The sequence below is a fragment of the Rhinoderma darwinii genome, chromosome 1 (assembly GCF_050947455.1).
Source record: "Rhinoderma darwinii isolate aRhiDar2 chromosome 1, aRhiDar2.hap1, whole genome shotgun sequence".
NCBI classification, from domain to species: domain Eukaryota; kingdom Metazoa; phylum Chordata; class Amphibia; order Anura; family Rhinodermatidae; genus Rhinoderma; species Rhinoderma darwinii.
This window is the reverse complement of record NC_134687.1, coordinates 367,464,317-367,480,886: the sequence shown is the minus strand read 5'-3', so window position 1 is coordinate 367,480,886 and position 16,570 is coordinate 367,464,317. Positions and strand designations below refer to the sequence as shown.

Below are 16,570 nucleotides of genomic sequence, written 5' to 3'. Positions count from 1 at the left end.
CTTAAGTTTACATGTTTAGGTCTTCAATGGAAGCTTGCAAAGTGTCATGATAAACCCCAAACCTTTTGATCTTGTTACATTTGCACTCTAGAAATTGACAAATTCTATATACTGTACACTTGGTGCTGCCTTCCACCTGCTATTCAGCAAAGTCCAGCTTTACTAGTTGGGCTTAAACTGCTTGTGGGAAGATTGACTGTATTAATCATAGGCTTACCAGGTGGTCTGGGTCGCGGTCTATTGTATAACTTGCAACCTGAAAACAGTGATCAGCACTTTACATTTGCACTTCTAATTTTTCTTTTAGGGAATGTGACCTGTAGTCCAGCTGAGTTCACTTGCTCCAATGGTCGCTGTATTTCCAGTAGCTTTTACTGCAATGGTCACAAAGATTGTAATGATGGTAGTGATGAAGTGAACTGCACCCCTCCCACATGTGGATCTCATGAATTCCAGTGCAAGAACTCCTCCTGCATTCCTCTTAGCTGGGTGTGTGATGACGATGCGGACTGTGCCGATCACTCAGATGAGTCTCTTGAGCAGTGTGGGCGCCAACCAGTCTCTCCTCTGAGGTGCTCCCCCAGTGAAATTCAATGTGGTTCTGGGGAGTGTGTTCACAGGAAATGGCGCTGTGATGGTGATGCAGACTGCAAGGACAAAAGTGATGAGATGAACTGCCGTAAGTTTCTCTTTTTTTTTTTTTTTTTTTTTTTTTTTTTTTTTTTAAAATAGTCCACTGCTTCATTGACAAAGTTGGTGTAGGCTATAAATGTTGTATGTATATCAATTGAATACTCTTTAAAAAGGTAGTTTTATAAAAAATAAACCCAGGACTGGGACCAGTGGGTTTGTATTGTCCACACAAACTTGTGGTTTGTCTGTAAACCTCTAGTATTGCTTGTAACTTGCCAAATTGGTAATAGAAATTTCATTTTACACCGCACGCACTGAACAACTTTAGGGGTCCTTACAGAGACCACTAAAACTGTGACATGCAGGGAAGTGTAACAAAATGGCAGCTTCAGGATTGAAATGCTAATAACTTCCAGTAATAGACGTCACATCTAACCTGTGTCCAGGATGCTGCTGCCTTCATATTTTATGTATCCGCACTGCTTCCTCTTTACGGTATGTTCACAGGCAATTTTTAGCTGTTCAGGCTGTAAATGTCCCAAAAAACAGCTGAAAAATCACTCGGCTTTCCTACAAACACCTGCCCACGGATTTCAATGGCAAATACGGCGTTCTGTTCCGAAAGGGCATTTTACGCCTCCTTTTCAAATAGCTGCACGTAAAGACACCCTGTATAAAGTGCATGTCACTACTTGAGCTGGTTTTCATTGACTATAGAAAAACCGCTCCCAAAAATGGCTGTAAAAAAAATGCCAGTTGCTTAAAAGGCTGAAAATCGGAGGCGGTATTCCCTTGAAAAGAGCTCTGTATTTTCATCCGGTTTTTTCTAAGCGTGTGAACATACCCTTACACTGGGCTGTGGAATTCTCCCTCTGCTCTCCTTCCTAGCTACACTCTGATGTAGTGCAGCCTGTGTTATCTGCCCTCCCTGAACACTTGTAAGCTTTCCTCCCTCTCCACTCTCTGATCTGCTATATACAACCTCCTCTTCTGTTAGATTTAGCAGCAGGGAGGGGGAAGAACAGATTGTCAGTAGCAGTGTATCAACAGATTTGAGTTGTTAGCAGCACAGCCAGTTATCTACAGGAGAGGCACAGACCCCACCGCAACAAAATAGTATGACCTTTCTAATGACTGTAGAAAGTTGCTTACATTTGCATTTAGGAAGAAAGTAACAAATTTTATTTAAAATAAATCTCCGCAAATCTATGGATTTCCTCCGTATTCTCCCTCCTAGTCTCTTCTCTAGGCAATACCTATTGTGATGGGGAAGCTGATTCTATAACTGGTTGCTCACCCTAAATACTGGACAGATCTGAGCACAGTTCTCCAGTTCTGTCTTGTGGATTTACTGGTCCATAGAATACAATGTGAGAATAAATGTGTTTATTGTCATGGTCTCAAATCTAATCTGACCCCTGGCAAATTATTCCCAAAGGTCTCAATGAAGTGCGGCCCAACTACAAAAGGACCACACAGTTGCATGTAAAGGGGTTAATCTAAGTCTCCCTACATACAGTTCTAGCAGCAGCCACACTAAACTGTCAGGATTTGCCTCTGCTACTTCTAGCCTTCTCTACAATACAATACACAGGAATCCATCTTGCATTGCTTTTAATATATCCAGCATTAAGATAGCAGATCTCCCCTGTGTACTTGGCACACCCCATTCCTTACACAGTGGAGTCTCCCAACTCAAAAGCAGAATCTCACACTGCAGTCAAATGTCCTGGTTGGATTGCCAATTGTTTATGGAGACTTCAGCTGAAGTGGCCCAGCTTTTAAAGGGCCAAAGCTTTTTAGAACTAATAAAGTAGGAGACCAAGATGAAACCTCCTCAAATGAGTAATAGGTCATCTTTAAGGGTCAGTTCACATGAACATTGTGAACATCGGCCTTTTTTCACACCATTCTGACATGACATCCAAGTAGCCCCCCCCTCAAACTCGGCGTGAACAAGGCCCAACATGCTTTGTCTTCATTGCTCTGGATTCCATATGCAATAGGATTAGTCTCCTACAGCCAGTTATCTTAGTCGGATACCATATTACATGCAGGCTGATGGCTGAGCTCCTGGGAGACCCTTAGGACACATTACGTGTCGAAATGAGAACATTCTACTGTTGGATTTGAATTTGGAAGGCAATGTATCTACCACAATCCTATATGGAATTTGCCAAAGTTATTCTAGTAGGTAGATGATCTAGCACGTTCAGTAATTCATTATTTATTTATTTTTCCCCTTTGCAATTAGCTTCCCGTACATGTCGGCCGGATCAATTTAAATGTGAGGATGGAAACTGCATACATGGTACTAGGCAATGCGATGGTGTGAGAGACTGCCTTGATGGCACTGATGAAATTCGCTGTAAAAATGGTGGGCACCTAATAAAGTGGCTTTATTTGTAGTGTTTGTCCAAAAAAAACAAGTGCCTGTCTCATGGTTCTTCCTCATTTCCCTTGTACTGACAGTCAATCAGTGCTCAGGACCTGGAAAATTCAAGTGCAAGTCTGGGGAATGCATTGATCTACATAAGGTGTGCAACCAGAAAAAGGACTGCAAAGACTGGAGTGACGAGCCTGCAAAGGAGTGCAGTAAGCAGTTTTTTATTTTTCTTTATCTTGGATGCATGACTATTGTGGTAATACAGGCTTTTTTTTGTATGCATTTAAATGTAGACTAAGTCAGTAACACACTTAAGTTAAATGTTTACTTTTGACCTGCAGTTATTGCAAAAAGTACTACAGTATACATTTAAAGTGTTTTATTGTATAGTTCCAACATTTCACAGCAGTAGACACTTAAAATGGCAAATTAACCTGGACAAAGATGGCCCTGCCCATAGAAGCTTACAATCCAGTGGATGGAACACTAGTTTTCCCCTTCTGGTGAAGCATTATGTATAGTCTTGGCACATGTAGGAGGACTTTATAATAATCTCACAAGTAGCGTGCTGCTTCCCAGTTATGTCTTGTGAACGCCACCCTTGCCTAGAGCTAGGCAATTGCATTCTGAACCTGTCCATACTATGCACCTCAAGTCCTGACTTAGTGATCTGCATCTGGGCACAGTTGTCATTGTCCCAACTCCATTCCAGGCTTTGCTTTCATGGCTCTTCAGGCAGAACTTGATGTAAGCCATTCCAACAACATGCAATTGTGCTCTCCAGACACCTAGTTATGAATAAGTTACAAATATGTAACTTTTCAAGAACCAAGTTAGTGGACAAAATCTTTCAAATGTTCCTCAAGCCCTTTATCACTTCAGAGATTGACCTTATTTAGCCATTCAAAAGTATACAGAAAAGTGTCAACTACCAAACAAATGAGGTTGTAATGTTCAGAATAAGATTAAGACTGTACCCTTGAACTGTGTCCCAGCTACAACAAATATAAATAACTAAAAAAAATGACTTTCTTTTCTAGATTTAAATGAATGTTTAGTGAATAATGGCGGATGCTCCCACTTATGCCATGACTTGGTGATTGGATATAAATGTGACTGCCCAGCTGGATTTGAACTGATTGACAGAAAAACATGTGGAGGTAAGTCTACTGGCACCGAGGCTTCATGACATGATTCACTTTGGCCTGAAGGTATAAAGTGATTACCTGCCCTAGTGGTTGAGGTCAGCCAGTTCATTATTTTTAAATCTGTATGCAAGGGTTTTGGAGTTATGTAAAAGACTGAGCTCCGACCGCTATAAAGATCTTTATTTGGATTAAAATGTTGAGTAGAATTTTTAGAAGCAAATTCTCAGCACATAAAACTATTTAGAAAAATATAAAGCTTTATTTAGACAAGTCCATGAGACACGGGACGTGTTACTCCTAGCATAACGTAACACACTTGGGCCTTATTCACACGGACCTGTCCGTATTGCGCGTGCAAAAAACACTGCGTTTTGCATGCGCAAAAGTTCCGTGTCATCAGCATATGGTGCATGGCTGCATGATTTTCGCGCAGCCGGCATCATTCTGACACTGGTTTTATGTTTACAAACAAAAGCATGTGGTGCTTTTCTGTTTTCATTCATTTATTTTAGTTAAGTAGCGTGCGGCACCCTGAAGTGCTTCCGTGTGCCGTGCGCGATTTGCACGCACCTATTGACTATATTGGGTGCGTGCTGCATGAAATATGGCCAAATATAGGACGGCCCCATTAATTTTCTTTGCATAATTTAAAACAAAACTTTATGCACTAGATATGTGTATGCGTTTGCTCATATGTTTGAGAATTATCTACACCTTGAACCGAAGGGACGAACTGAGAAAAAAAAAAAAAATAGAGAAAATTGGCTCAATATAGGTATAGAAGATCTCCCCTCCAGTTTAATCCTTTTGGATAACGAGTTTTCAATTGAAGAATCCAAAAAGCTTCCCTATTGACATTTTTCCAATAACTTCCTCGGATGGGCTTTTTCACTTGTTCTATACCATAGAATCTGATGCACATACCTTTTTTTTTGAATGTTTCGAAGTGTTTCGCTGCTCCAGATGTCTTCTGCAATGAGTTTTTTTTTTTTTTTTGTTTTTTTTTTCTTCCTAGTAGTACAGCCTATTTGAGGTTGCACGAGATGCATGTAATGATGTCAATTACATGTGTCAGTTTATATGCTGAACTTTGTAAATTAAATTCTTTAGTTTTTGTACTATATTTGCATACGTTACATCTGTTACCACCACAATTGAAAAGCTTTTTGATAGCCATATCTTATTGATGGTATTGGATGTAAAAAGGCTTGGTGAGTGTTGAAACAGGATTTATATATATATATATATATATATATATATATATATATATATATATATATATATATATAATGAATACACACTCACCCACGTGTGTACAAGGGCTGGTATAATAGCTGGGTTTCACCTACTTGGTCACCCACTATTACTACCCCCTTTATAATCAGGGTCACTAGGGTTATGCCTAGTTCCCCTACCTTTTCCTTATACTAATGTTTACTTGCTTTGCATCTACGGAATAAGACCGTACAATAAATACAATTGTATAGTAAAGGGTAATATTTATTACGAACAATCACACTTACATATAAAATACACAGAACACAGTAACCGATCACCATATAGTATCAGTATACCCCAATACATATAACACGTTAATATATACTGAGTATACTCGCACTATACGTAGTACTGTGTAAACATGATATCATAATCCTAATTATACCACCACCCACTTATCTAAACATACATATGAATACTGTTACGTTACAATCCAATACACAATACTCGCTCACTATTTGTCCCACTCCCTCCTAATATAACTTTACCTATACTCGAAGGGTTACCAGGGACAGTTGGAGGATAAAGGGTTAACTTGGGAAAGGGTTAAAGTAAGGAGGGGGGAGAGCATAACGTGTAGCTGCTGCTACACGTGGATACTTAGTAGTCCATGTGGTCCCAGTTGGTGTGGGGCCATCAGGGCCATGAGGCAGGAGCAGGCCAGGAGGGAAGAGGAGACCCTTAGTGGAGCCAGGGAGCAGGAACAAAACTTTGGGACTGTTTGTCCTTTTCAACCCTCACAGGCTCATGCACGTGAAAGGGAGGGGCCTGGGCCTTATGGAATACCATTATCTAGTAGGGGGATGGGTATACACCTTTCTGGAGGGACAAATCTATATATATCTACACTCACATGTATATAGATATAAATATATAAAACACTTCCCTTTACAAGGGTCACCCAGACTTTTACTTTTTTTTTTTTTTTTTTTAACATTTGCGACCCTGGTTCAGAATTTCAGACTATGTATTCTCTTGCTTTAGCATAGGGATATATTTTTTAATGATGGTGGTCTGGCCTGTAGTTAGAGCTGTGTGCAGTAGGGAACAAAAGGAGATATTGGTGAGGAATCTATTTTCCTATGGTTATCCAAAAAGGACTGTTGTGATTTACTTTACAAAATGCCACCCTTTTCTCCACATCCACTTTTTATAGTCTGCTCTAGATCCTTACATTGTATAGAGACTTATTATCTGAACACGCTCTTCTAGTTCTGATTAGTTCACCCTGTGGTATCTTTCAGTGTGACTAGGGTGACAGCTGGATGCATGCAAAATAGTTCCTGCTAAGAGTTTATAGACGTAGAAACTTTCTTAAAATTATTTTATTTTTTTTGTTCCCCACTTAAGTCCCAGAATCGAGTTTGAGACCTAAAGTATTGAAAGTAAACTTTAAATTCAAATTATCAATGAAATGTGGTATTTAAAATTGCATCTCTAGCCCAGATCAAGAGCAGGTCATCAATGGTGTCCATACCACATGATTGAAATTAACCCACAAAGCAGAGAAGATATATTTTTCCTCCCACCAAGACATAAAAACATTTGCTAGGGAAGGGGAAAATCTAGAGCCCATAGGGGCGCCTTCAATTTGAATGCAACTCGTTATCAAAGCTGAAAAAAATCGACTCAACAGGTATTCTATGGACCTCAAAATGAACTCCTGTAATTCTGGGGTATAAGTACTATATTTAGATGAAATTGAACCGCTTGATGTGTGAGATACAGGCCTACAGCCCAACAACATCACACATAAGCCAAGAAAATGTGTTTACTCAAATCCTTCCACAATTTTATTTGGTCACTTGCGATCTTTCAGATAGCCTGGGCTTTGTTGGACTAGGGGTTGTAATTGTCCATCCAAGCGCTTAATTTTTCATTAAGAGATCCTATACCTGATATATTTTTCCATGTCCTGTACATCCGATTGAGATTTTATTAAAATGTGTTCGTTCATAAAGTTGCTTTGGTGCAGGAAGAATATTGCAGCTTGCAACAATCTTGTAAAGCTTTTTTTTTTTTTTTTTTGATTTGAAACAATGCATGAAAAATACAAAGTAACCCTTGAATATAGTATCCCTATAGTTTGAGATCTAGCCAAGAACAAACCATAATTTAGTTTTGTTTTTTTCTTACAGATATTGATGAGTGTCAAAATCCAGGGATTTGCAGTCAGATATGTGTAAACCTAAAAGGAGGCTACAAGTGTGAATGCAGCAAAGGTTATCAGATGGATCTGTCAACTGGTGTTTGCAAGGCTGTAGGTGAGTCTAGTATGCCGATGTCTTATGAAGACCACACCTGTCCATATGCCTTATTAGAGCATATGGGCATCCTAGAACAGCTATGCATTGTTTTGTGTTCTGGTGGACTCAGGCCGTCCATGGTTTTTATATGGCAGCCATTCAGATTAATTTAACAAAGTGGCCGCCATTTAGTTCTGCAGGGGAATGTTTGGACAGAGCTCTTCAATCACAAAATCTGCAGTTCTGGCTCCTGGTAGTCTGCTAGTCCCTTCAAACTAATGTAGAGTATGCAATAGGACTAGGTCTATTAGTGCCACCTACCTCCATATCTCAGGATAAATTGGCTTATGTTATGTTAATTTATTTTATTTTTTTTTCCTCTAGGAAGAGAACCTTGCCTGATATTTACAAATCGCCGAGATATCCGTAAGTTTGGACTTGAAAGAAAAGAGTATATCCAGCTAGTAGAGCAACTGCGGAACACTGTAGCACTTGATGCAGACATCTCAGGACAGAGTCTTTTCTGGGCAGACTCAATCCAAAAGTCAATATTTCGGTATGGCAATTGCTCAGGCACTTAAAAGCCATGATCATTCATGAAACAGTTAACTGCTTATGGTGTGTAGGGAATTTGCCTGTCTTTTTTTTTTTTTTTTTTTTTTTGTTCATTGTAAAAGCTGGGTTTATCGCCCTGAGATTGAATTCTGGAGAAGAATCTATGCAGGTCCGTTACACACTGATATACAATGTCAGACCAAATGGTTGTCCGGTTATGGTAAGTGACCATGCATAGTCACAGGTTACCTGTCCATCTTGCAGCCCAACAGTGGTCCTATTTCCTCTGCTTCCTTTTTTGCACCTATTATGCAAATAGGTGAATGTCCTTGTCTAGTGTCATATATTACAGACAAGCAAATATTTACCCTGGCATCTCTGCTTATCTCTGGGCATGTGTCCTAAGACAACAGATGGCGTACTGGAGTTGTAGTCTTCAACTGCTATTTGTCGCAGAAGAAATCTAAAGGCATTTATTTACCTGTTTTGTTCTGTAGAGCATCTGTGGACAACCGTGATAGTATAGGAAGCCATATCAAAGTCATAGATGGGCTCCCTAGTCCTGCTGCGATTGCAGTTGACTGGGTCTACAAGAACATTTATTGGACGGATACCAGATTAAAGACCATATCTGTCTCGAGCTTTGATGGTTCAAAACGGAGAGTCTTGTTCAACGTTGACCTGAAAGATCCATCCTCTATTGCTGTTGATCCTATTTCTGGGTAAGTAGAATAAGATAAATCCTCAAATACATGCAACAGTCTTTTGTGTAAAATACTCTTGGCTCTATTACACCAGCCAATTTTGGCCAGTGCAACAAGTGCCAATCAATGAGATTGCTTGTTGATCGGTGCTCGTTTGCTCCGGTCACAAGGGGCTGTGACTAAGGATGAGCAGTCCTTACTCCAATCGCTCCTCCACACCTCAATTTTTACAGACTTGCTGCCAACCTTGATAAAACTAACATTTTTAAAACTCTACGGTCAGCAGATGAACGAGCATTCAATAACCAACCCTGCAATCCTACCAGGAAAAAAGAGCAATATAAGTTCTATCAGCTGTCAAGATAGATGTATTCTATTTCTAGGATAGGTATCTACCCAGAGAAGTAGAGCATCTCATACAATTTGGACTTTACTCTGCTAAAATAGTGTTACAGGACTGCCTTCACATCCGAGGGAAATCCGCTGTTCTCATGTGTAGATGAAACTTTAAAGGTTTCACTGTCACCCTGTCTTTTCTCAACAGATGCACCCTCAACCCTATGACCAGCTGGATGCTGCCGCATCACTAGCGTATACGTTAGGCTGGTCACGTGGGCGCAACTGCACATGTGACTGAGAAGGGCAAAAGCTGTAATACAGCTGCAGCCCCACTCAACTGCAGAGAAGAGGTTTCTCATCTCTGCTGTTAAACCCCCACGAATGCCGCAATCCAAGCAGATCGTGGCATTCTAAGGAAAATGAGAAGTGTGTGGGGGGGGGGTGGAAATCCCTGTGACTTGATCAATGGATGTTCCTTGTATGGCCAGACAGGCTTTAGCCCAGGGTTCATTGAAGGGCCATCTGACCATATTTCCTGTTGCGACATACTTGGGTATGTCGCATCAGTACACTAACATGCTGGCATATAGATATATGCCAGTACATTAATGAGAGCAAAAAATCAAATTAAATCCCCCTATGGGAATGAATAATTAATTAAAAAAATCAGTCAAAAAAAAAAATCCATTCAGAAAATATGCATTTGGTCTTATTTTGTACATTTTTGTTAAAGTCCCAAAACACTAAATACACACATTTGGTATAGCTGTGACCATAACCACCTGGATGAAAAATGTATAGCATTTATGATCAGTGCAGGTTGTATAAAACAAAGTTCTGCTGCAGTTCATCTTTTACAGTTTTATTTTGGCAAATTTTTTTTCAATGTGCTAAAAAAAATAAATGACCCCTACATAAAGTACAAATCATGATCTTCAGGGTGCAAAAATGAGCATAGACTTGTTCTGCCATGTCCTGAAGGGGTTAAAACGGCAATTTATGCCTTTGTCCCTGTGCTACACCTAGATTGTATGGGCATCTATTTACTTCTGTGATTACTTAAAATCAGCACTTTCCATGTTCTGACTCATGATTGGCATGGTGGGTTAGGCCGTCTGGGTAGTGAAAAACATGTAGATCCCCTCTTATTTAATTCAATCAGCTGGACATTTATGTGACTTATTTATAACATGAAACCTTTTACAGTTTGCATCAGATTCTCAATCGTGTCATACTTGATAGCGGTTTGAATGACAATGGTGGTAGGTTATAGTGTAAACTATTCAGTGTGGCCTGTTGCTTTCACTGACTCAGTACTATGTCAACCTATCACTAAGTTATGACTACTAGTATTTGGAGCTTAAAAAAAAAAAAAGCTGGGGAGCTACCTGTGGCCCCTGAACCACTAGTTGGAGAGCACTGGGTTAGGTCCTTTTAGTAATGTCTTAGTGCTATAACGTTTACTGATTTATGGTTTTTATTTTTCAAGGTTTGTTTATTGGTCCGACTGGGGGGAGCCAGCGAAAATTGAGAAGGCTGGATTGAATGGAATAGACAGACAGACTCTAGTGACAACTGACATCCAGCGACCAAGTGGCATTGTTTTGGGTAAATGTTACTAAAGTGTCCTGAACATGCTCCCTTGCATTTCTGCAATTTTTATATTTTGTAATAGAAGATCCTAAATTGGTTGAATCCTACATTTAACCCTTTAAATAGTTTAGCGTTTTAATAATTTTTTTTTTTTTAGATTTGGTAAAAAGTCGCCTCTACTGGCTTGATTTAAAGTTGCATCAACTCAGTAGCGTAGACCTGGGTGGACAAGATCGACGAATAATCCTGAAATCGTATGAATTTTTAGCTCATCCTCTTGCACTTGCTATATTTGAGGTAAATAACCAACCCTGCAATCCTACCAGGAAAAAAAGAACTGATATTGTTCTATCAGCTGTCTACATAGATGTATTCTATTTCTAGGATCGGGTCTACTGGATCGATGGTGAGAACGAAGCAATCTATGGTGCCAACAAGTTTACGGGGCAAGAATTGGAAACTTTAGTTAATAACTTAAATGATGCTCAAGATATCATTGTCTACCACGAACTTGTCCAGCCTCCAGGTAATTAACTACATAGACCTGAAACCCAAAAACCTGCTGTTTGGTAATACACATTGGTGCATTCCTTTTTATAGGTTAGCAGTAATGGATATACATTTTTCAACAGGAAAAAACTGGTGTAATGAGAGACTTGACAATGGAGGATGTGAGTACCTGTGCCTGCCTGCTCCACAGATAAATGAACGTTCTCCAAAATATACGTGTATGTGCCCTGATGGCTCAACGCTTTATGATGACCGAAGGTGTACTAGAGGTATGTGCACATCTTAAACCTTATCAATTAGGCATGCGAAAATGATGGCTAGAATGGAGTTGTTATCCAGGGATGTAGCAGAATGTTAATGTGTGGCCATATTGCTTCTCAATTCGTCTTAGAAATGGAATAGTCAATTGACTTTCACAGAAATTGCTAAAGAATGTCATTCGTGACAAGTTGTTGTATTGCGCTACGTTCACTAGCATTCTGCTGTACCTTGTTTGTATTTCACACAAAGTAGCACCATGTTTCACCATGGCCTAAGGGGTAAATGCTCAAGTAAAAAAAAGAACTCCCCCCTACTAGTGAATTGTGCACATTATCTGCAAGAAATGGCAAGTTTTTCAAACCTACAGTCTTGGTTATGTTGCCTTTCTAATTATAAAAAGTCAAGTTTTTTTTTTAATGGGCAGAGAACTTAAAATCTACAAATTTTTGTAAGGTTTTCCTCCCACTAATACACTAGGTATGGCTTGTAAAGCTCTGCTCAACTCACAGTATACATGAGAGCTCAGTTGGTAATCAGTCTACTTCACATTGACTATAATCTACACACCCCATCAAGAACTTCAAGTGATCTGGTGCCTGAAATCATGCAATCGCTGTTCATACTGGTGTACGCGTATTTATTAAATGTTTTGAGGTCTTTGTGAATGTCTTGCTGTAAGGTTACTTTTCTATTGACCAGTTGCCATCGGTCACATTGGCCATAGGATCCAACTGGAGTTTTCATGGTGCAGTCAGTGTGAGTCTTTGAACAAGTTGAAGGGCCTGGATGCCTTGCTTGAAAAATATAATTATTACAAATTAGGAGTACTAGATTCTGGAGATGGGGTGTGGATCCAGGGATTTATTCTGATTTCCAGATTTGAAGTCTGGGAGGAATGAGCCTCATGAGGGTATTTTTCTACTAGGTTGGACTTGTGTACTCTTTCAATGTTTTCTATGTAACTAGTACACCAGCCATGATGTATACATAGACTACCTTCACTAGCATTGTACTGGATCATTCGCGTTGATGCATAACATATGACTGGTGGCAAAATTTATGGGTCCTGAGACTTGTTCAGCCCATAAAACTAAACTTTTTGTCAGTCTTTTGAAAATGAACAATTTTGTCTGTCTGTTTTAAGGAAGTAAAGATCGTACTATCATCCCTACGGGATTACATCCTGAAAAAGCACTTCCAGAGGGTAAGTTCTCTTAGTATGAATCTTATGGGTACAGCTAGGGTATAAAAAACAAACAAGCTTCATAAACCGCAAATTGTCCACTAATTCAACAGTAGACCAGTCTTGTGTTTAAAAAAAAACAAACAAGTGCAGTGGACACTTCCTTTTACATTACAGGAGGATTTATCTTTTTAAAAAGGTCCTATTTCTGCATCAAACATCATTTTAAACTAGCAGACTGAATTTTCCTCACCGTAATTCTCTGAATACAGCTTTATACATTTCCACAAAGCTGCTGAGTGCTCAAATAACAGCAGTTAAATCTTATTGACTGTAAGCAGAAATTGCTTGTCATTTAACGCAACTAAGGTTTAGTTGGTCTTCATCTGTGTAATTGGAGGTCTTTGCTGGGTCTCGTTTTCAGAAATGTGCTATACTCTTTAGGCCTCATTTACACAAGCGTGTGTTTTGCGTGCGCAAAAGGCACTTAACAGCTCCGTGTGTCATCACCATATGATGCGCGGCTGCGTGATTTTCGCGCAGCCGCCATTATGACACTCCGTTTGGATGTTTGTAAACAGAAGCACGTGGTGCTTTTCTGTCTTCATTCATCCTTTTCACTGTTGCACGAATCACACTGTTCGCACGGAAGTGCTTCCGTGTGACATGTGTGGTTTTCACGCACCCATTGACTTCAATGGGTGCGTGATGCGCGAACAGCGCACAAATATAGGACATGTGAGTTTTTTGCAACGGACTCACATTGCACAAAATTCACGGACTGTCTGCACTGCCCCATAGATTATTATAGGTCCGTACGAGATGCGTGAAAATCATGCGTGTCGCGCGGACTAATGACACGCTCGTGTAAACAAGCCCTTAGAAAGACTCTTGTGAATTCCACTTTAACCGTGTCTCCATCTATGAACATGGAGTCTTCTATTCAAAGCATTACATGTTTTACAAAACAGACATGTGGAAAGAACAAATCAAATTCTCAGCTAATCAGAACACCAAACCTTGAAGCCTGAATGAGGATGCAGTATTTGGCTTGTCAGACTCGTGCTATTCCCTCTTTAGTAATCTTCATCATGATACATCATTTAAGATCACGTTATGCCCCTTAGTTTGACTTCACCTGTTACCAGCCTTGGATTGCCTTTGCTTACATGCCATATTGAATGCTTGCTTCCATTTCAGAAGATAATAGTAACACATCTGTATATGAGGGAAGTTCCACCAAAAGTGCATCGGCAGCTTGGGCAATTCTCCCAATCTGTAAGTATCTATGTGCAGATTTAGGCTGAAACGACTGAATATTAGGGTGATTATTAAGCCCCTTTGACAATCGGGCTGGGGCTCTTTACCTTAATGGGGCATTACAGAAACTTTCTTTTTGTGTGCATGTGTAGAATGAAGTGTGTGGTAACTCCTACCTATCTTGTGCTTTAGTGTTACTAGTCTTGGCAGCTTCAGGAGCTTACCTTATGTGGCGTAACTGGCAGCGGAAGAACATGAAAAGCATGAACTTTGATAATCCTGTATACTTGAAAACTACAGAAGAAGACCTCACAATAGATATTGGAAGGCACAGCGGCAACGTAGGACACACCTATCCAGCAGTAAGTGCTTTACAACCTTACCGGTTTTAGTACAAATTACCTCTGAATATAGCATTGCTTCCAAGAAACTGATAACTATATGGTTAATTTTGTTCCTAACCATGCAGTGCATGTAATTCAGTTTCAGTACTATTCAATATATTGTGGTACTTCTATCAAAATGGTCAGTAAAATTGTCCTGGTTGCCCATAGCAACCTATCAAAACTCCGCTTTCACTTTTTCCAGTGCCGCTTATATGAAAGCTGAGCTATGGTCTTTAAACTATGCCAGCTGGACGGTTTCAAATAAATGTGCCCTCATAGCCTCTACACTTATATTCCCACTGTATGGAAGTTATTGTAAACCACTGCAGTCTACAAACATATAGGACATGCATAGAGTAACCAGAGATAGCAGGGGGGGCTATAAATGGCAGACTACTGCAATGTGTCAGATATGCATGGACTTTTCCTCCAGCATTTTGCCTCTGACCCTGGCACGAAGTGTCCTAGTTTCTGCACCACATGGGGAGACAAATTTGGTCTGATTTAAAGTCGTGTTAAAGGGGTTATCTGGGTTCTTAATGTTTCACTAATGGCTGCAAATGTCCTGAAAATAAAAAATCAAGCTATATTCTCCTAGCCTTACCCCCGGCAATTGGCTACATGCAGGCAGCGTGTAACTGCTGCAGCCACTCAGGGGTCATGGGAGTTCCTGGCATGACTCCAAAAAATACAATTGGTCTCTGCATGTAAGCCGCCAGGAAAGACACCAGAATGTCGGCACTAGTTTTCTTAAGATGGGTGAATACTGGTTTTAATAACCCAGACAACACCTGAGGACATCACCAAAAGTCTGTAGCGCTTTAGCCCCTTCTGAAAAGGTTTTGATACATCAAAGCGCCCAAAACACCTTGGGCACCATTTAGGATATTAGAATTACTGAAATCTGAAATGGCCAGTTTAAGCAAATTCCATACAAATCCGATGTTCTAGATATGTCCAGTGATTCAGAACTGTACAGCACTTGAGCCCATTTAGGGTTGCTCAGGCTTTTAAGTTTGCAGAGTTCCATGCGCAGTCCACTGGCTGATCTTCTAAAACCTTAGCATACAGGTTGTATAGATTACCAGACCGTAACTAGTAGAAGCACTGAAACATTCAAGACCCACTGAAAGTTAACTTTTCTTATTTTCTTTACAGATATCCGTTGTAAATACAGAGGACGACCTGTCATGAGCCCGGCTAGAAGTAGTTGGCATTCACCATCCTCCTTCAGTCTACACTGCTTCAACTGGATTTTTGTTTCCAGATGGTAGCCAGTCCAGAAGCTGAACGCATCCTGCCCCTTATTATGGAAGTGACTATCTTTTGTACGTGACGCAGCTGTTATGAATGGACCCTGCAATGGCAACCTCTTGTATATATTTCTTAATAAGCTTGTTCAGCTTTTGAAAAGGTTACCATTTCATCCATCGCCCCTAAACCTTTATTTATTTGCAATCCTACACTCCCACACATGCAAATTACTGTATAAAGCACTTTCCATAAAAGCCATATCCCAGCGATGTAACTTAGTGCTATATATAGTGAGGTCTTCTGTGCATACTTGTATAGGCAGTTGTACATATCTCTGGAAACACAATCACTATTCTGAAGCACTTTGAAGTCTTTTTGATTGTAAATATGTTTCTGTACACTTTGTTTTTCCCCTCAAATGGTTGGGGCAATGGCAATAGACTAAAAACAAAACGGGTTATTCATATGAAATTGCCAAATAACTTAACCTTTCAACAATTTTGTATGCGTGAATGCAGCTGTAAATGTGTATTGACTGACCCTTTTTCTAGAGGTATACAGGGGGTGAATTCCCTATCCGAACCACTGGAGCTTGTTTTGAGAATTAAAGAAAAAAAAAATGATTTGCTTATATCGTGCATTTGTGACAGTCATATGAATAGTACTGCTGGTAAGCACATAATGGATGCTGCATATGGCAAGAGGTTCTGATTTAGTAATCATCTGCTGTCTGGTTACTAAAGTCTCTGATTCATTGCTGCCTTTTCTGGTCTTTGTCCTCTTTCATGCAAAATCAAGGCAAGTGGAATGGATTGATTCTTGGCAGAACAAGTG

At 39.9% G+C, this 16,570-nt stretch overlaps 1 protein-coding gene across 1 annotated transcript in view; it reads left to right on the top strand.

Annotated features, from left to right (window-relative positions):
• VLDLR (very low density lipoprotein receptor) overlaps window positions 1-16,359 on the top strand; it is a 37,659-nt gene extending 21,300 nt beyond the window's left edge. The window contains exons 5-19 of the mRNA XM_075827610.1: window positions 308-679; window positions 2,888-3,010; window positions 3,106-3,228; window positions 4,060-4,179; window positions 7,584-7,709; window positions 8,076-8,247; window positions 8,744-8,968; window positions 10,779-10,897; window positions 11,040-11,179; window positions 11,267-11,408; window positions 11,515-11,661; window positions 12,798-12,857; window positions 14,037-14,114; window positions 14,289-14,458; window positions 15,641-16,359. Coding sequence (XP_075683725.1) covers window positions 308-679; window positions 2,888-3,010; window positions 3,106-3,228; window positions 4,060-4,179; window positions 7,584-7,709; window positions 8,076-8,247; window positions 8,744-8,968; window positions 10,779-10,897; window positions 11,040-11,179; window positions 11,267-11,408; window positions 11,515-11,661; window positions 12,798-12,857; window positions 14,037-14,114; window positions 14,289-14,458; window positions 15,641-15,676 — 2,153 coding nt within the window. The 3' untranslated portion in view covers window positions 15,677-16,359. The remainder of the gene's footprint in view (window positions 1-307; window positions 680-2,887; window positions 3,011-3,105; window positions 3,229-4,059; window positions 4,180-7,583; window positions 7,710-8,075; window positions 8,248-8,743; window positions 8,969-10,778; window positions 10,898-11,039; window positions 11,180-11,266; window positions 11,409-11,514; window positions 11,662-12,797; window positions 12,858-14,036; window positions 14,115-14,288; window positions 14,459-15,640) is intronic.
• Window positions 16,360-16,570: the final 211 nt, after the last annotated feature.